General features: G+C 58.5%; 7 protein-coding genes across 7 annotated transcripts; all 7 read right to left on the bottom strand.

Annotated features, from left to right (window-relative positions):
- Positions 1-1,901: 1,901 nt before the first annotated feature.
- JKF63_07271 (uncharacterized protein) lies at positions 1,902-5,852 on the bottom strand (the record flags this gene model as incomplete). Its single annotated transcript, XM_067903211.1, has 1 exon — positions 1,902-5,852. One exon carries the CDS (start codon positions 5,850-5,852, stop codon positions 2,118-2,120), a length of 3,735 nt encoding a protein of 1,244 aa, XP_067759766.1. The 3' UTR covers positions 1,902-2,117.
- A 1,018-nt stretch (positions 5,853-6,870) lies between these two features.
- On the bottom strand, positions 6,871-7,782 carry JKF63_07272 (uncharacterized protein; the record flags this gene model as incomplete). Its single annotated transcript, XM_067903212.1, has 1 exon — positions 6,871-7,782. One exon carries the CDS (start codon positions 7,780-7,782, stop codon positions 6,871-6,873), a length of 912 nt encoding a protein of 303 aa, XP_067759767.1.
- Positions 7,783-9,322: 1,540 nt separating this feature from the next.
- Positions 9,323-11,338, bottom strand: JKF63_07273 (uncharacterized protein; the record flags this gene model as incomplete). Its single annotated transcript, XM_067903213.1, has 1 exon — positions 9,323-11,338. The coding sequence occupies one exon, from the start codon at positions 11,336-11,338 to the stop codon at positions 9,323-9,325; it is 2,016 nt and encodes a 671-aa protein (XP_067759768.1).
- A 613-nt stretch (positions 11,339-11,951) lies between these two features.
- Positions 11,952-13,190, bottom strand: JKF63_07274 (uncharacterized protein; the record flags this gene model as incomplete). The annotated part of the gene is made up of 1 exon (XM_067903214.1): positions 11,952-13,190. The coding sequence occupies one exon, from the start codon at positions 13,188-13,190 to the stop codon at positions 11,952-11,954; it is 1,239 nt and encodes a 412-aa protein (XP_067759769.1).
- A 965-nt stretch (positions 13,191-14,155) lies between these two features.
- Positions 14,156-18,571, bottom strand: JKF63_07275 (uncharacterized protein; the record flags this gene model as incomplete). The annotated part of the gene is made up of 1 exon (XM_067903215.1): positions 14,156-18,571. The coding sequence occupies one exon, from the start codon at positions 18,569-18,571 to the stop codon at positions 14,156-14,158; it is 4,416 nt and encodes a 1,471-aa protein (XP_067759770.1).
- An 827-nt stretch (positions 18,572-19,398) lies between these two features.
- Positions 19,399-21,852, bottom strand: JKF63_07276 (uncharacterized protein; the record flags this gene model as incomplete). Its single annotated transcript, XM_067903216.1, has 1 exon — positions 19,399-21,852. One exon carries the CDS (start codon positions 21,850-21,852, stop codon positions 19,399-19,401), a length of 2,454 nt encoding a protein of 817 aa, XP_067759771.1.
- Positions 21,853-23,520: 1,668 nt separating this feature from the next.
- Positions 23,521-24,732, bottom strand: JKF63_07277 (uncharacterized protein; the record flags this gene model as incomplete). The annotated part of the gene is made up of 1 exon (XM_067903217.1): positions 23,521-24,732. The coding sequence occupies one exon, from the start codon at positions 24,730-24,732 to the stop codon at positions 23,521-23,523; it is 1,212 nt and encodes a 403-aa protein (XP_067759772.1).
- Positions 24,733-27,100: the final 2,368 nt, after the last annotated feature.

Genomic DNA, 27,100 nt, shown 5'->3' on the forward strand with positions numbered 1-27,100 from the left:
GTTCAGCGGCTGCGTCAAAAGCATCACCCGAAGACCCTCAATGGTGACAGCGAGGACGCTGTTCTGAGAGCCGGGGCCGACACGCGTTGGTGAATTCCCCCAGACGCGAGAAATCGTTTGGGATGCCTCCCTCCACGGCGCCCCAACGTTATCGGCCTCGAAAACCATTCGGTAACCAATGTCTGTGCGAGCATTCAGAAGCAGCTTCCCGTTCCACTCAACCAGGGAGGATTCTGTTGGGCCCCAGCCGACCGTTTTCTCCTCGACCTTCCACGTGTTCCCATCGTCGCTCGAATGCATTAACGTCGCGTATACCACTAACGCAGTGTTCAGGACCTGCACCGGAATGATAAGAGTACCGCTCTCCGTCACGACGGTACTGCCTGCCCCCCCGATAAACTGGGTGGCTGGCGCGCCACCGACACTGCCAGGCAGGAGATGTTTCAGCGAGGTTGGCCGAGACCAGGTGATCGTCGCTTTGGGCTCGCCGTTGAGCACTGACTTTTTAACCTCGCCCACCGCCACAAGGGGCTCCCAGTCCTTCCCATCTCTCTGCCGGTTCCACCATGTGCGCGTAACGTTGTAGCTCCCCACCAGGACGTATATCTTCTTCCCTTTGACGACAACGGTGGGGTCGACCACACGTGAGTGCTTGGAGTCGACCCGAGAGTTCTTGATGGCGATCTGCGTTTCCCACGTTTGGCCGCCGTCCACGCTGTACTTCACAGCCGTTTCGATGAAGGTATAGTCAGGCGAATCGTTGTAGCGGGCATCCGCGATGGCGATAATCACGCCATCCACCTCGACCAGTGACGGGATACGGAAAGAGTGGACCACACGCTGTGTGACCACTCCTTTATCCTCAAAGGGCACGGTGGTCACGCCTCGCTTGAAGAGCTCGATGCGATGCGGCGCGGGCAGCGCTGCGGCGACGGCGCACGTACTCCCACCGGCCAGCAGAGCGAGAAGGCACAGTGTGAGCAAACTCGACCGCCAACGCGCCACTGGTCGTTGGCCACGTGAGCGCCTCTGCTTTGCGAGCATCCGTAGGCCCCCCCCCCTCCCCTCCCTGGTCTGATCGGCGGGTGGTTTATATCTCGCGTTTTACTGTGTCCAAGGGTGTGGTGGTGGGGGGGGGTGTCGGCACGGGGCAGTCGAATGGGGATATAGTTCAGGCTTCAACAGCGAGCGCGGATACGATGGTGTTTATGGATGTGACGTTGTCTGTGAAGCGGGACGCGTGTGCGGGGAGAGCAGATTGGCACACCACATAAACGAGCAAAGAGGCGAAAGAAGGTCAGAGGGGCAGCAAAGTGAGGGGGAGGAGGCCGTGGGAGGGGGAGTGCACGTGGGCTGGTGAGCATCCATGTCAACTCATGGCTGCCGTTAGCGTCATGTGCGCGTTCCAAAGTAGGAGCAGTACAGAACTCCCTCGTTTGTGGGGGAGGGGGAGGGGGGCTGCTGTGGTGTATGTCCACTGTAGTGCGCCTCGAAACAGCATTCTTTGCGTCCCCTACCTCTCCTCCACCTGCGCCCTGCCGCCAGGCCTCGACGAGGATGGCAGGGCTACGTTTTTGTCGGGCGTAGTAGCCTTGTGTGCCCAGTAGGCATCGGAGGAACTCTACCTATTCCTCAGCTTCCATGAATGTGGCACGAGAAATATTGCTACAGATTGGATCAACTTTATGGGTCCCGTAGCGTCACGTAGACGCGAACAGGGCGCGGGTAACGGACCCCTCCCCTCTGTACCTTCGGGGACTCAGCTTTCGCAACTCGAGCATGAGACAGGTGGGCGAGAGAGCAAGCCGGGCCTTTGATCGGATCAGCGAGGCGAACATGCGGCATATCATTCGGACACGCTACTGCACAGGGGGATGGGGGGGGGGGGGAGAGATATCAGCTTAGTGAGCAAGCGATTGTATGAGAAGGATTGGAGGTGGCTCATCCCTTTCCTGTCCGTCTCCCCCTCCTCCACACATACCTCTACAAGCGCTCACGCGTGTATTCACCGACGGTTCTTCGAGGCGTCACGTTGAAAGAAAATAAAGAAAACTGCCACTAGATCAGCACGTATATATAAATATATATATATATATGTATATATGTAGGGATCCGGACTAAAAGGCTGCCTGCGTGCGGGTTCGCAGTTTACTGTGCACCAACTCAATGCCGTTCAGGTTATACCCGGACTCCGATGCAGCTCCAGCGACGGCGTGTGGGGATTTCTGTGTTAGCCCTAACTTCACGAGTTGTTCCACATAGTCAGTGGCATGAGATGCGGCCGACCCCCACTCCCTGTGGGTTGTGATATTGCCGCAGCGCGACGGCGAGGTCGACGCTATCATTGCTACACCGTAGTCGCTGTTGTCACTACTTAGTTGCTTGAGGAAAGGCGGGCGCAGCTTTTGTTCTTGCAGCACGGTCTTCACCCCGAGCGGCTGACTCCAGGGCACGCACGTGGTGGCCGTCACAGCACCCGTGCGGATTGTCGTTTGCGGCCGTCGGTTTCGGACGTGGTAGGCGTTCTCGTGTTCCTGGGCTTCGGAAAAACGCCGCTGGCGTTGACTGGTGACACTGCGCAGGCGACTAGTCATGGTCTCACGTGCTACGAGGTGCGGGCCCTCCACCTTTGACAGGCAACGTATGACAGTTGTCGTTGGCGACAGTGTGAATAGTCTGTGATGCCTTTGCGCTGAGGAGGCTTGCGCGGTACCGGGCATAGTAGTCGCCCCCGCGTAAGAATCGTTGTGCTTCGTTGGCATCGAAAATGCTCTAGTTTTTACCCCCCACGATGTTGTTGCTGGCCGCAGCGACCCTGATGATGGCGACGGGGCTTCGGAGAGGGGTGAGCTTCGATCCCATCGCGCTTTGGGCTCCATACGCACCAATGTCCGTGGGTGGTGGTGTTTGTGCTGCCGCGCTGAGCGAGGGTACCTGAGCCTGCTGTTGAGCTCTTCCGGCAGATGCCCCTCAGCGCGCCTTAGAGTCCGCACAGTAGTCCTTGTTTCAATCGTTGCGGCGGCCATGCACTCTGCTTTCGCTAGCTGTGCATCGCCGGGGTCACGCTGGGAGTCGACACACGGGCGAACCTTGTCATAGACGTTTTTGGACCACCGATGCGCTGACGATGACGACGTCGTCGTCGATGCCGCCGCCCGCCGAGATGCCGCCTGGGCTGGGCTTTCATGACGTTTGCGCACACCACGTTCTAACGCCGTTGGAGAGATCCGTGCCGCAGCGGCGGCGAAGGCTGGTATGTCGTAGCATCGCCGCCGACCACCAATTCTAAGCTCCGGCGAGGTGCCGCGGCCTTGGCTCTGGGTGACGACCTCGTCCAGCCACGGCTCGTTTTCTGCGCAACCAGTGTCGCTGTTGCGGCGGCCGCGATGCCTCGAGCTTCGGTGAGAGTAGCAGTGCGCATGTAGCGACGGGCTGTGCACCTCAATCTCCGCGTCGCCTAGCTTATACTTTTCAGGGTCCAGCTCTGTGAGACATGCACGCGCAACAGTAGACGGTCCTTTCGATGGCGACATTGCCGTGCGCTGCCGCGGCGTTGTCGAATGTGGGGCTGGCACTTGGGATGGTGGCCCCCCTACGATATGAGGCCGCTGTAGCGTCAGGACGTCAAGAGGATGTGGAGAGGGTGCCGACTTGTGAGCTCTCCACACACGCGGCGACTCGGGCACTGCGGTCTGCTGAGGCGTCACCGATATGATAGGCGTCTTCACTTGTGCCTCACTGTGAGGGGAGAGGTTGCGCAGCAGGTGACCACTGCGCTTCATGATGAGGCTGCCCGGCACTTTCTCGACAGCGGTGGCGGCAGCATTCACATTTGTGGGGTGCCCCCCTTGACTGTGGTTGGGAAAACTCTGTGGGGAGCGCACCCGGTTACCTGACGGTCGACTCTGTAACTGCATCTTGCGAACACCACCTCGTAGCGTGAGAGGTGACGAGGTTGTTTGTACTTGCTCGTTTGCTGGCAAGGTGCTCTGCGTGTGTGTTGCCCCATCCGCGCTGGGCGGAAGATGTGCGGCCACCAAGGCCTTTTGGGGCTGCGGGAACTGGAACGCGGTGGGGGTGGCGGCCGTACTTGGATTTAAAGTGCCAATAGAAAGCATCGGTGGCGGGGTCTCAGAGCTCGAGAGCTTCGACGCAGACGTGGTCTCTAGGGCCGTGCCACCATGGCTGTAACAAACGCGCTCGACGGAGGCCTCGCTGGTCAGCTTTACATCCTCCTGTTCCCCGTTGTGGCCGCTCTCCCGGGCCTGCGACACGGACAGCCGCTGTACCGACTGCTGCAGCGAGACGGATAGATGAGGAGGGTTCCTGAGGGGCAAGCGAGCCTGCTTGGCTGCCGTTGCGCCTGCATCCGAGGCCGGCGTAGCGTTGCTCCACCCGGCGGCGGTGTTCTTCCACTGGCGTTGCTGCGGAGATGCGGCAGGGGAGGCGTACGGCATCGGGGGCGGCTCCGCGTCACACTTGTGCTTGGAGGGCGCCTGTTGCGTGTGAAACTCGGCCTGGTGGCGATGATCGTACGGGCCTGCCACGTTATGTCCAGTCCGTGAGACATCAGGGGCCCCGTTGTTCACCCCCAGTGGCCGCTGCAAAGGTACAGTGGGGGCGCCCACGCCCTGTCTGAGCGTGGGTTGGTGTACATCGGGGCATGGCGTCATGTTCTGCAGTACCTCCTGCACCTCACTATCGCTGTAATGGTTATGACGGACGTCCACGAGGTACAGCTGTGGCAGCAGCTGCGAGCTACGGCGGGGGAAGAGGCGGTCCTGCATGACCGCTGTCATCACTTCCTTCGATCTCTGCGCCTTGGCATCGACGCCCTGCTGCTGAAGGAGCACGTCCTGCATGGCGTCCTCGGCCAGCAGATTTTCCAACACAGTCTGGACACCTTGGAGGGACATGTCGTTGTGCGTTAGCAACACGTGCTGTAGTGATGCCCACAACATATCTGCCTTCACCTCAGAAGAGAAGTACGTCATGAAACCGTCAACGCTTCCACCGCCACCCACAGCGTTTGTGCGGGCCAACACGAGCGCGTAGGGCCGTGTGCGACGGACAGCGTGCATAATCAGCGAAGACGCGAGCCACGGCCCCGTTGTGTCGTCGAGTCGACACGAGCGTGCGTCCAGATACAGGATCAAGAGTCGCAGCGGTACCCTTGCTACAGTGGTTCCCTTGGACACTGTGCTCATAGGAAGATGGGCAGATGTCGTTGTTGACGGGCCCCCTCCTCCTGCTTGTGCGTCGCACCTGACCTTCTCCAAAGCAGCCACCAGATGTGTAAGGAATATGTTGCAGTACTCGGCGCAGGCGGTGCGCATCTCGCTTGTACGCAGTCGGTTCCCAAGGCACACTGACGGGTGAAAGTGGATACCGATAGGGCAGCAAGCCACCACGCTGCTTGAGAGGCCGCTGGCCGTTGCGGTGCTGCCGCCCCTCCTGTGCTCCTCCACGTAGTTGAGGATGGCGTTTAGCCCCTCAGCAAACGTGCTCGACGTAATGAAGGCATCGGGTGTCGCGCAGCTCTCTACAAGCAACACAGGCGGCTTCTGCGCTGGCAGTGGCGGGGAGGGCCCCCGTTGACTGGCGTCCTCCGCGGTGGCTGAGTCGCTGACACCTAAAAGCTCTCGAGCCTTATCGGCTGCCATGACGCTTATCCTCGGGCACCGCTCCACCACGCGACTTTCCGATGGCGACGACAGCACCCGTGGCGGGCTCAAGACGCCGCTGCAGTAATTATCGAGATCTGAGTCGGCGTGCACCTCGTGCTGAGTCGCTAGCACGGTGCTTGGCACCGGCGCATCGGCGTGTAGAACTATAGAGACGTCGTTTCCCATATTTTTTCTTTTTTTTTTTCGGTCTTGCGCTTATGCGTGTGAGTGTGGAGCAGGTTGTGGTGGGGGAGCGGGTGGGGGCGAGTCCGACAGGGATACACACTTTTTGGTGCACCTCGTTAAATTGAGTGTAATTGGGTGCTCCCTCCCCCGCCCCCCTTTCCACACCACGTCTTCCTCTCGTGCCACAGAGTAAGAAAAAAATATATAAATATTATGTCTACATGAGACAACGAATGAAGAAGGAAGTAGACGAGGTAACGCTCTGATAGCGATGGACACAGAGGTACTTCAAAGTCTCCACACTTGTATAGATCTAGAAGCGTGTGCTCGAAAGTGCGAAGGGGCAGGGAGGAAGAAGGGGGGAAAGTATAGTGTGCTGAAAGACGGTTGCAATGCTCTCTTCCCCAGATACCAGCCTCCCCCCTCCTCCACACACACACACACACACACACACGAATGGCAGTGCTTTCGAAAAGGGGAAAAGGTGATCCCAGTTGATTATTCACGGTTGAGGTATTCCGAGCCGTTGTTGGTGTGATAAGTTTCCCTGCGTGAGTGGTGGAGGGGGGAGGGGGGAGGGGGCGCGAGAGATACGGTGACACCATGTACGACAAACGGGCATATCTGTGTGCTTCTTCGCACGCTGGAGGAGCAATGAATGCGGTTCCGGGAGAAGGCAGTGCTGAGGAACCCCTATGGAGCGTTGTATATATATATGCATTTATGCATATGTGACATACGTGTAGGGTGAGGAGGCCCGCTCTGGAAGGGCTTCAATAAGTCAGTGTAGTGGCTACACACACACACACACACACACACACAGCAGGCAAGAGGGGGGGAGTCGGACGGTGATGTGAGTATGGATGGATGTGCGGTGAGGGCGCGGCAGGAGCAAGGCACCTCAAAGAGAGCGAAACCAAGGAGGGGAGAACTTTACATAAAGGCGCTCGATACATACACACAGACGAGATGGGGGTGGGGGTGGGGGGGGGGCAGGAGGCAGTAATGCCCGAGATATCTAGTACGCATACTTGAACTCGCTAAAATGGGTGTGCTTCCCGAAACGTGTCGAGCTCACCGGGTCGACTGGAGTCTTACCGTGCACCGTCATCGTCTTGCCGGTGTTGGGGTTGCCGGTGTAGAGGGTGATGGGCTCATCGCTGAGGTAGTCCTGCGAGAGTTCCTCCACGACAGGCAGCACCTCATCCTTGTCGCACATGGTCGCTCGGTACTCGGAGATGTTGGGGCCATAGGAAAGGCTCATTCCATGCATGCTCGCCTCGCGCAGCCGGAGCTGCTCGTGACGCGCCCGCCTATTGGCGGCCTGCATCTCCCCTGCCATCGATCTCGCTTGCTCCATCAGCAACTGGCTCCGCACCCCCAAATCGGGCCGCCGTTGCGATGCCACATCGCTACTCGTGCTGTTGAAGTCTACGCGATTGGTCGTGTTCAGGTCGCGTATGTTCGGATGGCGCGCGTCGCACGTCAGGTACGGCGTGCTCAAATGGCCGCCCGAGAAAAAGCCGCTAGGTTTTGGTGTGATGACTTCCATTGTGCTTGTCGGGTTCCAGCCAGATTTGAGAAGTGTTTGCATATGTTGCACTGGCGCCGAGGTCGAGATCGTGGGCTCCCCATCCGCGCAGCTCTTTTTCTCCTGTAGCCGTGCTTCTTGGATCGCAAGAAGGTCGCGCTCCAGCACATCCTCCTCCTGCCAGTTGCCGCAGAGCACTCGGTGCGGTCGACGGTCCGCCGCTGTTAAGCGATCGGCGGTGGGCGTGAGGGTGCCCTCCGCACTGGCTTTCGCCGAAGCTCCCGTCGCGGTGGGCCGCACACGGTTGTACCGGCGCTCCTCCACCCACGTTCCACCCGGGCTGCAGGTATCGATCGGAACGTAAGGCTTCCGCGCCTTTCCATAATATGAGTCCGCCATGGGTGCAGAGAGAGAGAGAGAGAGAGAGAGGCGAAACACCGGGAAAGTGCAACAAAGAATCTATTCACTACGCATGCAAGACAGGTGTGGAGTGGCGAGCGCGCTACGTTGGTGGCGGTGCGCAAGGATTGTCGAGAGGAAAGGAAGGGTGCTGTGGAAGGTGGCGAATGCGCAGGCAAAATTGTGCCAGCACTCTCATGAGCCAGACAGATACAACAGGGAAGTAAACAGGAGCCGGAGGGGAGGGGAGCCGGAGGGGAGCCGGAGGAGGGGGGGAGGGGAGGGGAGGGGGAGAAGAAGGGAGAGTGGGGCAATCGTACCAGCCGGTGGCTCTTTTTTCCCCTCCCAATCTTTTCATGCCTCTTCGCATCACCCCCCCCGCCCCACACTTCACTGGACTACTCGCGTCATGTTCGTCCGTTTTTTGTTCTTTTCGATTTTTTTTTGTGTGTGTGTGTGTGTGTTAGGTGAACTCAAAGGAGGAGGGAAGACAAAATATTTAAATTGAGATGCACACACTCGACCAAAGATGTTACACACATTCTCCATCTTCCCGTCCCCCTCTCCTCCCTCCCCCCCACACACACACACACACACATACACATGAAGATCCACCTGCCCACGGAGGACGCGAGCACGCTGCCAGAACAGCCACATTCCTTTTTTCCCCTTGGCACCTATGCACACACACACACACACACACACACACGCAGAGGTGAGGCATCATTACGTAGACAATGAGATGGGAGCCTTCTTGACCATTGATCACCCCAATTTTTCTTTTCTCACCCCGTCTCTCTCTCTCTCTCCCACCCACACACACACACACAGACATTCCTTCGATCCACAGAAAACATATTATATATATATATATGTTTGCAAACAGACACCCAAAGAGCTTTAATACTTAGAAGGAAAAAAAGGGGTGAGAAAACCAGGAGGAGGGTGTGTGTGTGTAGACGATGTATATAAATATATATATAAATATATATAACGGCTGCCCCACCCCTCCTTCTCCTCTCCGTCCCACCCTCACTCCGGACAGCCTGCCGTTGTGGTTTTTGTTGTTTTTATCGTTTCGTTTCGCTTCACTTCAAGAGAGAACAGACAGAATCATATATATTTATATAGTATATATATATTGTGTGTGTGTGTCTCTCTCTATTGTTTTTTTTTCTTCTCTCCAGTGTACACGCGTACGTATGCGTCTGCGCGCATATGTGTGTAATTAAACGTTTAGGCACACACACAGACACAGACACACACTCAACGTCGAAGAGGGGGCCCCCACCGAGGGGTTCGCGTGTGCGCGGCGGTGGCGTCGACATCTTGAAGCTTTCTCTGCTTATCAAGGCCTGAGGAGAGGAGAATGGGGGAAAAAGGGGGAGGGGAGAGTAGGTGCTGCAGCTCACTCTTTTTTTTTGTTTTCCCACTCTTCTCACCATGCGTGTGCGTGTTGTTCTCTTCGCCGTGACCCGCCCCCATTTTTCTTTTTTTTTTTTGGTGGTGGTGGTGGTGGTGGGGATGCAGACGGACACCTCTACTGTACCCACTTTGGGAGCTTCTTGTACGGATTGTCAGCCTTCCTCTCCTTGAGCTTCTTGCCCTTCGCCTCGGCTCGCTGCCGCCGCGCCTCCATCCTCGTATTGACAAGTCCCTTCCCATCATCGGTCTTTTGCAGTTTACCTTCTGCGATGTGCTGCGCCTTCGCCTCTAGGGACGCTGCCTTCTTCGCCGTGCCCTGCACCACACCGCTGACCATCTTGTAAAAGCGTGCTGCCTTCTTGCGGGCGACCTGGAGCTGCATCTTGCGCGTCACCGCTTCCTGGCGCTTCACCTCGCTCATCTTGCGATGCAGACGTGCCTCAGATGTCTCCGACTGTCGCAGTCGTTCCTGCGCCTTCCGCAGTGCCTGCCTCCGCCGCGCCACCACCTCATTCGTCGGCGCGTTCATCAGGTTCATCTCGCGCTGCTTCTTTACCTTTAGTGCTGACAGCTTGGACCGCTGCACCTCCTCTGCAACCTCCTCCGCCTTCCACGCTGGCTTCTTGCGCGCCTCAGCGAGCTCGTCGCCCGAGAGAGAGACGTCGTCCTCCACGTCCATCTCGGGTACTGCCACGTGAGCCTCATCATCGCTGTACTCGTCCTCCAGCTGCGCCACTTTCCCCTCCGGATCAATGGCGGAATAGGACGGGTCTATCAGCTTGCGGATCTCGTGCACGCGCGCCGGTACGTAGTCAACAATCCTTGGGTGGTCCTTCTTCACTTGTTCGACGGCCGCGTTGTCGGGGGCGGCGTTTGTGATGGAGACGGCGAAGGGTGACACATGCGGCGGCAGCTCCTCGCCCATGCGGTAGCCCGTCACGGGGAGCATCAGCCGCGCGTTCAAGCAGTCAAAGATGTACTGTGGCTGGACATACTCCAGCTGGTCGTGCTTTTGCATACCCGGCGGCAGCGCAGGGCGATCAATCACAACGTGGGTGATGTTCGAAGGTACGTAATCGGTCGCCACACGGCCGCCGCACGCGTTGATGACGAGCGCGATCCGCTTCGCAGGCACCTCGCGCGAGAGAAAGAAGGTGAGCCCACGGAACACCTCGCGCGCCTTTTGCAGTTCCTCCTCCTTCAACGATCGGCTCGACTCCACCTCCTTCGCTTCTTTCGTATGCGCCTGGTTCGCGCCAACATCCAACACAGCCAGTGTTGCACCGCTCGCGAAGTCCACGGCGTTCGCACGCGCCACGCCCTCCTCATCCTCAACCGCCAGCCTGTCCGCCTCATCCCGTGCGAGATCTGACTCGAGTTTGAACAGGACAAACCTCATCATCTCCAAGTAGAACTCAAGGAAGCTCAGCAGCACATACTGCTGGATGCCTGGGGGAAAGCGGTGTGCGTACTCGTGTGGGCACAGCCACCGCACCCGCTCACCCTTGACAATTGCCTCGTAATAGTAGCCCTTGATGGAGATGAAGCCCTTCGTCAGAACATGCGCCCGTGCGACGTACTTGTCCCAGCGCTCGCACATCTCCTTGGCCCTCTCGCTCAGGCCGGAGGTGAGGGAGTGATGTATCTCAATGGTGCTATCAGACTTGATCTCCGGGCTAAGAAAGGCGTAGAGGTGAATGATCGACATGGCGTCATCCACGTCGCGAATGGCGTCGATAAAGTATGGGTAGCGCTCCTTGATTGTCGCCACTAGACTGTGGTGCGGTTTGACACGCGAGCTGTGCAGCGCTTTGAGGTCATCGGCAAGGCCCATTGCCTCTGCCCGCTTCACCTTTTTTTCCCAGGCCCGGTACGCCATCATCTTCTCGGTGAGCTGGTCGCGCACCAGCCATTTGATCTCGCGAGCTAGGTAGTACTGCTTTTCATTACCGCTTTGCTTTTGCTTGCTGCGGTTGAGGGCGCGGGGGTAAATACCCTTGAGAATGCACAGACGCCGAAACTGGATGGACTCCATCTGCAGCAACCGTGTGGCCTGCATACGCGTCAAAAACTTTGCTTTAAAGCGCTCCTTCTTCACCCGCTTCGCCCATGCCTGCTTCTTATGCACCATCCTTGTGTGCGTGTGTGTGTGTGGTGGAAGGGGGTTACTTGGATTCAATAGCCAAATAAAATCGGTGTTATCCGTTCTCTGACTATGAATGGATATATATATATATATATATGTGTGTGTGTGTGTGTGTGTATGCGGTTACCCACAGTGGTGTTGGAGAGGGGAGGAGGAGGAGGAGGGGTGGGGGGGGGGAGGGCGATGACGGAAGGTGGACACACGGAATTTGTACATGTAAATGTTTATGTAATTATAGGATGGAGAACGAAAGTGACGTTTGAGAGAGTGAGGTGTATGTGTGTGTGTGTGTGTTCTTCATTGTAGCCACGGTGAAGTTTTTCTTTGTTGTTGTTTTTTTTTAGGGGGTGGGTGGGTGGGTGTGGTTGGTTGGTTGTTTGGCGTGTCTGCATCACCAGAGCGGAACCTCTGAGGTACACAACGTCATCCAGAATCCGTGCACAGCTGCTGCTGGGAGGGTATTCCACATCCACTGACAAACACATGCCCCCCCCTCAGCCGTCTCTCTTTTCATTGCCTTCTCCGCATAATCGCCTCCGCCCCTTCCCTCCCTCACCCCCCATCTGCAACGATGGCGTTCTGGATATGCGGTGGGATCTCACCTGGCGCCAGCAGCAGCAGCAGCATCGGCAGCGTCGTCTTCTGCCCTCCCCACAGCATCGCCGCTGGAGTCTTGGCTGCTCTCCTCCTGTCGCCTCGCTTTTTCTTTCCGCCAGGCGTTGCGTTGAATTGCGTCCATCGCCGACATCTCGATGCGCTGCTGGCGATCCTGCGCACAGCCGGGGTAGATGCCATCCTCGAACCTTCGGTCCAGGAGGTTACCATCCGGTACAGCATAGGACATAAAGTGGTACGGTGGCGTGAAGATCGTGTAGAGAAACGTGCTGCGCGCCTCTAGCGAGGGGTAGTCGTCGCTCCAGTCGCTCATGGTTACAAAGCCCTCCATCGGGACGACGTGGTCTGTGTCAACCACGCGCCGCGTGAAGAGCACTCCTTGCAGGTGATCCATCTCATGCAGCGCCATGCGTGCATGCATCTTGTCCAATGTCGCAGTGAACTCCTCGCCATGTTCGTTCAGCGCCCGCATCCGCACTGTAAGCGGGCGTTCAATGTAGTGCAGCATGAAGCCGCTACTCGCACAGGGCTCCCAGGCAAACCCGGTCAGCCCCACAGCGCGCAGCTCGCGCATCTTCTCCTCCTCAAAGGCGACCCACGGCATGTTACGCTGCGCCGCCTCGGCTCGCCAGGCCTCCTCGTCGAGGTTGACCGGGTTGATGTAGACTGAGTTATCAAAGAGGGTGAACATCTGCACGTTCCACCCAGTCTGCGGTGCACTCATAGACGGGTACTGATAGTAGTGTCGTGCCTCCTTCACCTGGGAGATGAGCCCGGCATACTCTCCCTGTGTCACCTGCCGAGGGTTTAATGCGTACTGCCTGCACCACAGTGAGCGTGCCGGCAGCTGGATGATGGGGTACCTCTCTTGCACCGCCTCTCCAGGGATATACGGACGACTGCCATCGGGGGAGTTGCCGTTGCTGTGGCTACTGCAAAGACGGATTTGCTCTTGTGCCACTGCGCATCCACAGCAACCCCTTCTCCGGGCGTGAGTCCCGACAGCAGCGCGCGGGGTGCCGGCGCGGATGGAAGAGGGCCGGGAGAAACCACCGTGGGGTGGTGTAGAGGCAGCCGGGGGGTTTGCCCACGCCGGAGTGGCGTACGAGGCCGTGGCACAGACGTTTCCGGCGAAATCCGTGGACGTGTGGAGCGCACGCAAGCCGGCATGAGCCGCTGTCACCACAGCTGACGCCGATGCTGGGGTGACAGCGGCTCGCATCGGGCGGAGACGCATATCCTTCTTGAATGGCAACAGAGGTGTAGGCGCAGAACAGCGAAGAGCGGCTTCTGTTTGTACTGTTTTCAGGCAGTCCTCTTGTGTACAAACAACATACAGGCGAGAGAAAAAAAAGGGGGGGGGGGGATGGGAGGGTGGGGGTGGGGTGGCTGGGGGGCCCTCGCTCTGATATGTGGCTTGCGGGGGGCGGGGGAAAGTCACCATGGCGACACGGGAGTGCACGTAGCATGTTACCGAGGAAAAGAGGGGGGAGTGGGGAGGGGCGTTGGAGGATGCGTGAAGAAGATCGATGCATCTCTGTTGTTGTTGTTGTTCCCATTTGGGGAAGGGGGCAGTTAGCGATGGTGGGGGCTGTACACACGCGCACACAGAGAGGCTTCACGGCGCGGTGAACAGAGTGTTCGCAGTCCTGCTACCCCCTCCCCCTCCCACCTTCAAAAGAAGGTGAGAGGCACTACGCCGGCTAATATGCACGGACCCTCAAGGGGAGAGAGAGAGTAGAGGGACGGAGTGTGCGTGTGTGTGCGTGTGTGAGGCGGGGTGGTGGTGTCGCCGTGAAAAGGGAACCAACATAAACAAAGTAGAGAAAAAGAAAAAAAAAGGGGGGAGGAGGGTACACAGACCAAACCACCGGTGCACCGTGCAATGTCCATCGTCCATCCCAATCCGAGTTCCACCTACGCATACACAATACACAGAGGGTGGTGAAGAGAGACGGATGCATCGCCACGGTGGACAAGAGGGACGGGTGGGCGGGCCGGGAAGAGGAAAAGAGAGAAAGGGGCTTCGAGCCACGATACAGAGAAACATTTTTTCGGAAGGAATACATCAAGAGAACAGCTCCGCATGTGTCCAACTGGTGTTGACGCACAGAGCTCACCTCACAGCTTGCACAGACACACCCCGTGTCACATCGTTTGCTGGCTGCGGCTTCCTTCGTCGACGCGTTAGTTCACCCACCGCAGCGCATCTCGCACACCTCGGGAGTCGTTCGCTGAGTAGTTGCGTCGTCGATGGGTTCTCGAGGTGCCAGTTGCGATGCCGGCGGCGCGCTGATGCAGGTGGATGGCAGGGTTCGCGCTTTCCGAAGCGTACGCTTGCGGGCTCGGTGAGACCCGCGGCATAGAGGCGGTGGTGAGGATGGAGGGAGCGCCGCCATCGCTGTTAAGTATCTGGAGCTGCTGCCCCTGGGCCTTCGACCCGATGCGCTGCATGTTCAGAAGCAATCGCTCTTGCTGACGCTGCAAGTGCATGATCTGCAGGTTTATCAGGAGCTGTTCTTGTTGAACGTACTGGAGCTGTTGCTCTTCCAGGCTATTCGAGACAAAGTCCGTCTGCGTGCTGTCTTCGGCGACAAGCAGGGCTCTGTGGAAGCCGCCACTGAGTCCCACAGGAGTGTCGCCAATAACACATGGGGACAAGTAAGGAGTGCACATCGACAGCACCGGGGTGTTACCCTGTTCCGCTGAGGCAGCCGGTGCTTCTTGTGCGGTGCCCTCGGGGGCGCCGTAGTCGCGATTTTGACGGCATCGATGCGTGCTGTGTTTGTCACGATCCCTTGCCATTGGTACCTCATCGAACCTGGGCTGTTCTCGCGCGACAGCGTCGTCTGCGTCAGGGGTCGATGCCTTATTGGATTCACTGTCCGCTGCTGACGCCTGAGGCGGCACGTCTCCCGTAGGTGCGGGCGTCGTGCGTGGCGGCGTGTGTAGGGGAGAGGGTGCATCAGCTGGGGATACGTTCACTGACGCTCGGCTTTCGGCTGGTGACACTCGCGTCACCCCTGTCGGCGTGGTCTTTCCGAGGTTTGTATACCGCCTTGTGCGCTCCGATAGCAGCGGTAGCGACGACGGCGAGCACTTGGCCGCAGCCACATCTTGTGGATCTGTATGCCGACATGGTGCAGAGGTTGTTCTGATCCACGACCCCATTGTGTGAGCTGTTGCCGATGCAGCGGTCTTAAGCCTGGGTGCCGCGTGCCCTAAAGCGACGGCTGCCACCATCTCCGACTCGGCGGGGGGTTGCGGCCGCTCCCCTGGCACCTCCACCGGGGCTCGCTTTGGGGTTGCCCAGCTTCGCCGCAAACGCGTTGATGCCCTCTCTGACTCACTGGAGTCATCCGCAGCGATAGAGCTGGTCGTCCTGGGAGCGTTGGGTTTGTTGCTGCTGCCGCCGCCGCCGCCATTGACCTTTATAGATTCATTAGGGAGGGAATTTGTTGCGGTAACCAAAGACAGCGCTGGCGCCCTCTCTGCCGCAGCAAACCCATCAGTGCTTGCGTGTCGCTGCGCATCAGCAGGTTTTGCCGTGATGAACGCAGCAGGAGTCGACTCGGATGAAGGCCTCGCATCGAGGTTCGCTTCAGCACCGCTACCAATGGGCGTCGACTCTTGGTCCACTGCCGCTTTCGCAGGGGACGAGATTTCCTCGCTGAGGCCGTCGCTTCCAGCGTCACCGCTCCAAGAAGGCTGAGCAGCAGGTGCTGCTTGCACGGCACGCGAGGGTTCCAGTACCATGATATTCTCCTCTGACGGCTGCACACCATCGCTGGACTCCCTTTCTTCACCCAATATCACCCTGGCACTGTTGCCATGCTTCTTCTGATCCTGCAATGGCGTGGTGGGGCCTGCTACATGTGTCGCTGGCACCTCTTCTTGCTTGCAACAGTCGCCGTCTAGGGTTGTCCTGTCACTGCAAGGCTGCGACGGTGATGCAGGCCGCCCGTTGCCAAAAGGGGTCAAGGCCTGAACCACTTCGGCTCCCTTGAACATGACTGGCGAGGACAACTCTGCCGGTCTCGGCAACGGCGTCTCTGAGTCGCACGGTGAGGGTAGGCCGCTGTACATGAGTGACTCGCACCGGCTGTCGCTGGGGAATCCCGTGCCGGTTGCCGTGCGGCGTCTGTACAGGGCAGTTATGTCGCTGACGATGCGACCTCGTCGTGGCGTGAGGCCACCGCGCTCGTGCGCCGTGGCCTCCTCGCCGTACCCGAAGACGAAGCTGGCAAGACCACGGCCGGGGCGAACCACCGCCATAGCGCCGCTTCTGCGGCTAGAAACAGGGGTTCCTGGAGCCTTCCCTGGCTGGATATCGGATGCGGGGGCCTCTGGTGGCGGCGGCGGCGCAGACTCGTCGCTGGTGCCATGATCGTTGTCGCCGCTTAGTGAGCGCGCGGTGAAGGCCCTCTTCTCCGGCTGTGGGGACTTGCGGTTCTGCGGCGGTACGAAGCTTCGCCCTTTGATTGGAATCGGTGCGAGGTGCTGAAGGATCAAGTCGCCATTCTTGTCAACCGTCATTGGCGGTTCAGGGTACATGCCGAAGAGGTCTGCCTGCTCTGGGATGTGGAACTGGCGGCGCCCAGGGCGACTGCGCAGCAGCGGATCGACCAGGTGTGTCTGCTTGTACAGCTCCTTCAAGTCCTCCTCGAAGGTGATGTCAAGACGAGAGGTGCCAAGCGTGGTGCTCACGTGGTGCGGCAAGTTGAGTAACCGCTGACGCTCTTGCGTAGGTACTTCAGCAAGCGGATCTGCTTGCACGTAGCTACACGCCGTTGATCGCCGGATGGTGCCACGGCGGGCCGTGCTGAGCTGAGAAGGCTCAAAGCTTGCAATCGAGGAGCTGTTGACACTTACTGGGTGATCGCATCGTCCGGAAGAGGACGTCCTGTTGCGTGAGCCCTGGAAGGTGCGCGGGGTCGAAGAGCCATGAGGGCTGTTTGGCGTGGCAGCGGCTGCGTTGGTCACAGATGATTGTCTTACCGAGGCCGCCACACGAGAAGAGTGTTGAGTAGTCGCCTGCTCTGAAGGCTTACATGGCGGAACATCGACAGCTGACAGCGACGATGTGAAGGACCGGGCGGCTGGAGACGGCGGATGAGCACCGCTGTCATGGCGAGGGCTTCTCTGGGTTTCTGTGGCGGGCAACTCAGCCATCCGCGGACGCTGCGGCGTTGAGCTCAAAACCTGTTCCGACAAGCTAGAATCTGATCCTCTTCCAGGACGCTCCGAGAAGCTGCTCTCGTGCACTTCTTCAACAATTGCAGTCGATGTGGATAGACGCGCAGGCAGGGCTTGATGTGTAGTGGCGACTGTCTCTGCCGCGGGTTGCTGGCGCGCAAGGCTAACACTGCCCTCGGCGGCGTTTTTTGTGGCATCACTGGATGCCTTGCCAGAAAGGCAGCTACCCGGCGCTCTCAACGCCATCTTGGCAATCGCACTGGCGTGCGATGCGCACGCCGACGATGAAGACAGAGTGGCGCCTGCCACGTCTGCCTTGGTGCGGTATGACGGCGTCGGCCGCAGGGTTACTGAAGGCTGCACCCGCTGTGCAGCGCTGTGGCTGGGGCGGTCGGCGCAGGAGGTGAGCGATGGCGAGTGGATCCCCGCCGACCCCGCGTCGACGTCTTTCTGCCAGACGCGCACCCTGGCGTCCGGTTTCACCTGGTCAACTTCCATCAAAGCCGGCGTGGCGGCGCGGGGTGACGAAGGCAGGCCGGAGGCCTTTGGTGATGATGGTGATGGTGGTGCGGCCTGCGGTTGTGTCCATGGCTGAGAAGCGAAGCCATCGCCGCTCACTTTTCTTGCTGTTCTGCTAGTGCGGACCTCTCTCCCCTTCCCTGTGCGGGCCATGGTGTTTGGTGCTCCGGGAGCACCACTACTGCCTTTCTCCATCAGGGGATTCTCTGAGGGGACTAAGGACAAGGAGGCTTTGCTGCTCGACGACGGCGATGGCGGTGTTGCGGCCGCGGGACTCTCGACTCGCCGGCGACAGTTGTTGATCGACTCCGAGTATTTCGCCAGCAGGGACGCACTACTCTCGGACCTCGCCGCTGGCGCCTTGCGCACTTCAATCGCCTCACTGGCGACACTCGAGAGTGGACCGGAGAAGGACAGACTCTTTTGGTTTTGGTGCTCTTTTGTCAGTGAAAGCCGGTCATGTCTTCGGATGGGCAGCCGAGAGCTTTGGGTGCTGACGAGGCTGCTTCGCGTCGTGTCATTCAGCGAGAACTTCTCTGGTTCCTGCGCGTCCGGCCCTCGACCCACGTCGACATTGCTCGAGGGGGGAGGATCCACTTCGCTTCGCAGCAATTCTTCGTCGCCAGCTTTGGTATCATTGACGTTCACTGAGGTGCGGTGACGGTGACGGTGACGTCGCGAACTGTTCTCGTTCTCCTCCGGTTGACTGTTGTTGTTGTGGTGGTGGTGGTGGTTTCGGTAGCGGTTATACTCTCGACTGCCGGGGCGATGCGCAGATGGCTGGGTGTTGCCGTATCGGCTCTTGTCAGCGCGAGTGCAGCGATATGAGGAAGAGGAGTCAGACTGTGATGCGGGACCGTGTCCGCTTTCAGAGGCAGCGAAGTCCATCCCTGAGAACGGCGAAGTCGATGTGTGAAGGCACCGTCGGGCCGTACAGGGACCGAAGACTTCGTGGAGAATGAGCTTTGAAAGGGGCGGGGGGGAGATACGAGCAGCAGCCCCCACAACAGGTCGGTAAAGAGAGGAGTAGTAGATTTTGTGATGGAGGGCGTGCGCGCGCGCGCACACACACACACACACACACACACACACCAAAGCGCCGTGTAAGGGAATTGAATGCACTACAGCAGCGAGAGTTACAGTGATCACCACAACTAAAAGAGTATGTATGTACATAAATGTATATGTATGTATAGGGAGAGGGGGAAGGGGAAGGGAGTGAGGGAGTGACCAAGACATCAAAAAGACCGTTAGTAGATGCACTTGATTACACAATCACACACACACATACATATGCACCTATATACACATATATATATATATATATATAATTTTTATATATGCACACCGTTGCGGGCCCGTGTTTTCACGAGGGCCTGTCTCCCTCTCTGTCACCTGCCCAAGGCAGCCATCCCCCCCCGCCCGCCCCCCGCCTACCCTTCGTGTGTGTGTGTGTGTATGCATGTGTGTGTGTTCCTTCTCCTCACTCCAATTGTGTGTGTCTGTGGTTCTTTTTGGTCCTATAAGCTCTTGGGCTTGTATCCCGTGTTCGCGTACCCCCACCCACCCACCCACCCCCCTTTTTTTTTTCATTTATCCTGCGTCGGACACCTTTCCCGTGTCATTTTGATTACACACACACACACACACCCCACCCCCCACACACACACATGCAATATGCCTACATCGAGGAGACGTGCGACTGTGCATCGATTTTAACGAGAGAAACTTCGCTTCGCCGTCCGCACCGCTGGCGGTGGCGAGACCGTCACAAGGCCACTGACGCCAACAACAGCACCACTACCACCGGCAGCCGAACTGCCTCCACTACCACCGACTGCTGCTGCTGGCGACACTGGCAACCCTGACGTCCAGATGTGGGTGCCAACACGACCATCCAGGAGCACGCTGGCGCCAGCGCCTTTGGTGAGAGCGGCATCGCTATTCATGAAGGAAGAGACTGGCTGCCGGTGGTGCTGTCGCGCTGCTTCCCCAGTGGGCGTGCCTCTCCAGCGATTGCCACCGCCAATACCAACGGTTCCACTTGCGGCCGCTGCCGGGATCCCAGCGATGCTACTGTTCGCGCTTGTGGGGTGCGAGGAATGCGCGCTGCAACGAGTCAAATTGAGCTCCACAGGGGGTTGTGTGCCGGTGCGACCGCCGTTTGCAGAGGCGGGGCCCGTACCCAGGGCGGTTGGGCGCTGTGTCTGTGAAACCAAAGCCGACGACAAGGTGCTGGGCAGGGCTTCGCTGAGCATTTGTACGACAGGAAGTCGGTCGACATCGATGTAGTGCTGCCCGTCTGCTGCTACCGACTCGGCTTGGGGTACACGCATCCACGGTGCTGCAGCGTGTCGGCGGAGATCGCCACTCGCACCGCGCGCCGATCCCTTCGGGTTGTGGCACACCGCGGCGCTCGTGGCCCCTGGTGAGCCAATTCCCAGGCCACCTCCCGGTGCTGCAGCCACTGATCCCCCCACCGTTGCAGCGCCGCCAGTTCCACCGGACACCGCGGTGGTCAGCCGCAAACGTATCGTGGCAGGCAGGCGCTTCTGGCGACCGGTGGCCGCGTCGTAGAGGGACCCGCCCCAGAGCCACGCGGGCAAATGAGGCGGCACCAGTAGAGGACCGGTATAGTCCGCCATGAAGGCCACCTCATCTTGCATCTCCCTGGTGAAGCGCTGGAACTCGGCGTGGGCGACCTTTGCGTCCCACTGTAACAACTTGCGAAGTGCCATGATGATCAGGCCGGTGATGTGTCGACCATCCAGGCAGTGGATGTACAGCGGGTGCATGTCTTTGTTGATGATGAGCTGCAGCGCTTCACTCACTTCTGAGGGCAAAAGCTGCACTTCGCCCTTCGCGCGTTCGGCGCGGATGTGATGCACTTGTATATGTTCTGCCTCGGCAAAGCACTTGAGATCGTACGTCGGGGGCTCAGGAATGAGCGAGACAATCGTTCGCAAGCGAAGCCGCCGGATGAAGGAGAAGTTGCGCAGGACGGGGTAGGCGCCGCGGTACACGCCGGATTCCACGCGCGCGAAGCGAAACGGAGGAACGAGACAAAAGTTCGGTTTGGCACACGGCGCACGAGAGGCACCGCCGCTGGATAGAAGAGTGGTGAGAAGCTGCTGCTGCTGCTGCAATTTTGAGAGGCTTGTTGTCATGGTTGTCGCACCACCGCCAAGGTTCCCCCCGGCCAGAGTGCGACTGAGGCTCTGCTGGGCGGCGTCGACGTCAGTTGACCCCCGAGCGCTACCGACGAACGCGCCCTCGAGCGTCGGCGGTGCCAAGATGCCGACAACATCGCCACCCGATTTCGGTGGTGCGCCCGTTCCCACGCCTTTGCCGACCGCTGCTGCTGCTGCTGCTGTTGTTTGTGTCGCCACCAATGTGGTGTTGGTTGCGGGTACGCTGCTAGCCACCGTGTCCCGTCGTCCTCCAGCGCAGGTGGCAGAGATGCACGTCGGAATCGTCGGCGCGGAGGCTCCGCCAGAGGGTCGATGCAGGCGCAACCGTGGCGCCGCGCCTGCCGCCAAGTTTGTGCGGTGCCACAGATAAACGGGTGCCACGGTCGGCACCGTAGCAGTAGCAGCGGGGGCGCCGTGCGTTGAGGGGGGCGTCGTCGTCAGATGCGATCCCAGGAGTACACTGCTTCCCACGCCGCAGCCGAGTCTAGTGAGGAGAGCTGGCGGCTGTAACGGCAACGACGGCGATACCAACGGGGTGCCTGGGCTATTGCGCCCGGTGCATCCTTCAATCTCGTGTGGTGTACTGCGATGGTTGACTTTCACATGACTTGAGAGAACTTCCTTCGGCGGTGACGACGGGGAGGAGGTTGACGATGGTGTGGACTCTGACACCGCTGTCCACGTACCGCTGCTGTATCTGTAGTGGTTCGTGCTGGAATGGCTCACTCCCGCTTGTCGAGAGCGGAGAGGACGAACATAAAAGTGCGGGGCCACCGCGGACGACGACGAGAGGGAGGCCAATAGCGGTGGTGGCGACAAAGTGCTTCCGAGAGTGGGAGATGGGATTGTTGTGGTTGTCGTTGCTGCAGGTGGCAGGTCTCCAGCCTCGGTGCAAACATGGCGACTGCCACGCGGGTGCGGCGCGTGCGAAGTCGACAACGCCCCAGCGCTGCCCTCTGTCCGCGCTGCATGACTCATTTCATCAAAAAGCGCAGCAGCGGCGTCATATGCACTGTGGATTCGCCGGTTCCGCATCAGCTGCGCCTGCGGTGGTGAAGAGGCCATTTTCTACACGAGACTCTCTTGTTTTTTTCTCTCAGTGTGCGTGCGTGCGTGTGGAAGGGAGGGGGAGAGAGAGAGAGGGGGGAAGGCGGATGCGTACTTGTATCCGCTGTGGTGTGTGTGTGTGTGTGTGGAGGCGTGTGCACGACAGTGTACACTCCGAACGGGCCTGTTGGCTTCTCCCTCACAGACTTCTCTCCCTTTTTCTACCGCCTTCTTTGAGCCGATTCAGCAGGCACCTCGAGACGCCTGTGCGACCAGCAAAAAAAAGGTCTACATGTGCGCATACAAACAATTCACACGCCCTCCGACACAAGGGCACACGTAGTGCCAAAGATTACGAAAGGAAGTGAGGACTTGAAGGGGTGGGGGGGGGGTTGAGGAGCTGAGCGAGAGCAACGCTGTGCAATCGTGGCAACACGTACAGCGCGTCAATATAACGATGGGCAAGAAGGAGCGGGGCACTACTTGTTTCGCGCACGCGTGGTGGTGGTGGTGGTGGTGGTGATGCTGCGGCTGCCCTTCTTTTTGCCCTGTTGCATCACGAAGATCGATGTGGGTAACCCTTTAAAGGGAGGTAAAAAAAAACGAGGAAGTGTGGTGCAGCTATCTGAAGCCGAGCAGAATACAAGCACATGTGCATACACCAAGGCTCCCGTTTACAACGGGGAGGCGCCGTGGGTTGTAGTCGTGTGCGGGGAGAGAGAGGGGGGGGGAGGTGAGACTTGCACTGGAAGATAAGTTGAGAGCTGCGATGCGTACGTGGGCGCACTCGCGTAATGGGGGGAAAGAAGGAGAGGAGAAAGGGTGTAATAACGAGACGAAGGTCATCGACAACGGGTGATCTTGACACGTTAAAGACACACACACACACACACACGTGCGTGTGTACGCACAGACAACGCCACCAGCATGTTCGCGTCCTTCAACAATTGTCCTCATTAGAGGAACCCCCACTTTTTCTTTCTCCCTCAATGTCTAATTAGTGATTGCTGCGTACTCGAGGGTTCGCTCATGTTGCCTTGCATCATTACAATTATGTCATTCCACCACCACCACCACCATGGGGGGGGGGAGGGGGGGGGTTGAGTTATGGCGGTGGTGGTGAGGAGCGCCGCAGGACAGTAAAGGCGGAGCAGAGGGAGGAGTGGAGTGGAGTGAAGGAGGGCACAGACTCTGTTCGGTCGTCCCACTGGCACACCCTTACTTCCCTTCCCCCCCCCCCTCCCTCCCTCCCTCCCACGTTTATTAGAGACATTCATCCTCCCCTCCCCTCCCCTCCCTCCTCCTCCCTCCTCCTCCTTCGTGTCAATCTTTACTTTCTGAACTCTCTTTTTTTTTTGGAAATGCAAAAACAAAACATCGTCATTTCGACGTACGACTCCGTTTTCACGGAACATGCGCAAAAAAACGTCATACGTTCCTCAGCCGCGTGGACAGCCTCCAGAGAGAGAGAAGAGGGGGGGGCGAGGAGGAGGAGGAGGGGGGGGGGAGGAGATGACGTTTAAACACCACATTGGAATGGATGATCAACGCCCCCCCCCTCCTTCCTTCCCTTTTGCTGTATGACGTTCTACTTTGGATTTACAGCGTGGCGGTTAATTTGTCGAGACCGAGCATGCGAGTCGGCAGGGCCCAGAAGAGGTACGCCATGAGGGCACCACCAGTGGCCGCGCCGTGCTCTTCGGGCTTCGTCGTGAAAATACGCCAGACGTCGATCACCATCACGAAGGCCGTCAAGACGAGGAAGGGGACGGGTGGCTGCTGAATGAAGTTGAGGTGGCGAAAGATGAGGCCCTCAATCGCCACGAGGCCCATGATAAACGGGTTCGGCCCATAGCAGCGCCCACGCACCTCGAGCTCATCCATTCCGTAGTGAAGCTCGAATTTTTGCCGCGCCACGTGAATGAGACTCCCGCCAAGCGTGCAGAGCAACGCAAAAAAGGTCATGCGTGTGTTGCCGAGGAAGCCCAGCATCGTGTCGCCAAATTGCCACAGAAGCCAACAATCAATCAGAAGCTGCAGAACGTTCTCTTGATAAAAGGCATTCGTGAAGAGTGGGTAAATACGTGTCCAGTTTTCGTGCGACACGGTACAGTGCTCCACCACGAAGTCGCGCCAGTCGTCGTTTCCAAAATTCATGATGAGGTAACACAGCACATTCGCAAGGAAGAGGATCATGACAATGTTGATGGTGTGGAAGGGTGCCGGGAAGGGCAGGTACCCTGGACCAGAGTTCACATTGAATGGATTCTCCTGCTCGTTGCCATGGCCATCCTTTTTCTCCTCCTCCTCCTCCTCGCCCCTGTAGCGCTCGACGTTGTTGACGCCTTGTAGTTGATTCCCGCCGCCGCCGCTGCCTTTTTGGGCGGAGCGCGTTACGCGGGTGGCGCTGTAGATGCCATAGCCGCGCTGCGCCGTGAAGAGCGGCGAGCACGTTGTCCCTATTAGGGAAACCACCGCTCCAGCTAAGAAAGAAGTGCGCAACGGTGAGACGACTCCAGCAGCGCCGCGCGTCATGCGAAGCGCAGCCAGGCCCGTCGGGGGAGCCAAGAGCTCTCGCTGCAGCAGTCTTGACGACACCGGCAGGAGTGAGCCCGAATTGAAGGCGCGCTTGACGGTTGCCGGGGCGTACACCGTGGAGAGGCCCTTGAGACTGCTGCTATTACTACTGCTGCTGCTTATAGCGCTGCGCGCTACTGTGGAGGACGACGGTGCTGTTGCTGCAGCTGCGGCTGCCACCCTCGAGATTTGCCGTGCACCCTGGCGCACAGCGAATATGTAGGACTGCTGCATGTTTCGCAGGGGGGAGGGTAGGACGAGGTGGTGATGAAGTTGTGTGCCTGTAGGAGAGAGCGATACAACAACACAAACACACACACACACACACAACCAAGGCGAGTGTCGATGGTTGGGGGGGGTAGTAGTAGTGAGTGATGAGTAATGATGATGGATAGGTTGGAAAGACCGCACTGTTGAGCGCGTGTAGGCCAGCGAGATGTTTTGGAGAGATGAAAGAGAGAGAGAGATGAAAGAGGATGAGCGCAGTTCTTTTTTTTAATTTTTTTTTGGGGGAGGCGAGGCAGGGAGGAGGGGGGGGTGGGCGTGCATATGGAGACCATCCCACACACCCCACCGTCATGGTTAAGGGCCACCGCAGCTGTTGCCCCCCCACCCCCTTTCCTCCCCTCACACACACACGTTAGTCCAGCATAACGGACGCGACAACACATGAGCCGCTATTCTTCCGAGTTTTTTTACTTGTTCTTTTAGGGTGAAGGAACCCGCGTGGGTTCAAACACGGTTCCGGGCGCGCGTGTACACACGCCACACGGAGAGCAACAGCTTCGTGCAGGCTGGCCCGCACGTTCTGTGAAAAAAACCCTCAAACCCATCAAACGTTCGTCCAGCCCTTTCGTGGGGCTTGGCAGCACACCCATTGCCTTCCCTCTGACGAGTGGGGGGCTACGCAGTTTTCGCCTCTGCTTCCGCTTCGCCTCCCCGATGCTGCTGCTGAAGAGCGTGGCGCTTCTCCTCGAGGAGCCGCTTCTCGAGCTGATCGCGATGCGTAATGTCTCGCATTCGCATTCGCCGCTGTCGCATGAAGTTCACTTTGCTGCGCAGGTGCGGATTCGCGACGGAGCCACCCCGACCAAAAGTCGGTGAGATCTGCGCAGCCAAATCGCGAAAAGAGATGTGCTCCGGAACTCCGATGAGCGCCTTCGCTTCGTCCAGGTCAATCATGTCGACACGGACAATGTGGCGCACCCGCCACAGCCGCTTCCGCACTTGTGGGATGTCCGGCACGATAGTTGTTTGGCCCATGAACTCCAAACGAAGCTCGCGCAACATGCGGTTTACTTCCCAGGAGAACTTGAAGGGATGGTCGACGCAGGTGACGATGAACACGTTGCCAACGCGGCGGTACGGCCCGGCTGCGATTGCTGTGGTTGAGGTGACGGTGCTAACAGGTTCGGCGGCAGCAGTCTGCTGCTGCAACGCCTGCGGGGTTGCATCGATAGCTAATATGGGCGGTGTCAGGTGAACGTTGCGGCGGCACACCGCTGCCGCTGTGTGAGTGCCAGTTTGGGTCGAGGCTGTCGTGACGACGACGCTTGCCGCCATGGCAGACGGGACCACGGTGCGTCGAAGAAGTTTTAGCATGTTTTTTGTGTGTGTGTGTGTGTGTGTAGAGGGGGGGGGGAGCTCTTTGCTCTCCTGGAGATGCGTGTGTATACGGTAAGCGCCACGGCGTTACCCATTGAGGGGAGAGAGGGGCCGAGATGAAGAAGGGGGGGGGAACACGGAAGCAGAACCATCACGCGAATGAATGAGATGCTTCATGGCACAAACAAATGCACAAGGAGATCGCCAGAGAGAGAGAGAGAGCGATCCCCCCCATAAAACAACAATACGAGATATGCATCAGATTAAGTGTGTGTGTGTGTGTAATAGATCGACATCACTGCATGAGCACGTCTTCACTGTACCATTGCAAGTGCTCCACGGAGGAATGGTGGGGGGATGGCCTTCCCCCCACTCCCCTCCGCCTTTGCCGGAGGCACTTTTCTCATTACTCTTTGTGCGCAGTTCCACGTTGTATTAGGCAAAGCAGTTGTCGACGCCCCCCCCCCCCCGCCCCCTCGCGTGTGCCACTGCCCCCCCCCCACACAAGGGACATACAGACAGACACAGAGAAAGAGATGTGAGATGGAGAAAAGAAAAGAGGGCGTCGACAACGATAATTGTAATCGCAAGGATGAGAATCTTCATGCTATCGAGCTGGACGCAACAGCCAGAAACACACACACGCACAGGAGGGAGGGGGAGGGGAGGTGGGGGGGGGGGACGCAGAGAGATGTGATACATCCCAAAGCGGGCACATACAGCCGTGATGGTCACAGTAAAGAGAGCGTACATGCACATGGGAGAATCTACAGCGGTGCAGAGCGGCTTTTCTCATGCGCCCCCCCCCCCCACCACCACCACCTCCATTCACTAACCCCCTTCCCTTTATTCCACACACCTATCCCTCCCCCTTCCCCCCCTTTTTTATCACACACACATGTTTCTGCAGCCTAAACGGGAGCTCTATTGAGCCCCCCGCCTCCTCCCTCCTCACCACCACCACCACCATCGCACACGCACAAATCACACATCACAC

The sequence above is a fragment of the Porcisia hertigi genome, chromosome 4 (assembly GCF_017918235.1).
Source record: "Porcisia hertigi strain C119 chromosome 4, whole genome shotgun sequence".
NCBI classification, from domain to species: domain Eukaryota; phylum Euglenozoa; class Kinetoplastea; order Trypanosomatida; family Trypanosomatidae; genus Porcisia; species Porcisia hertigi.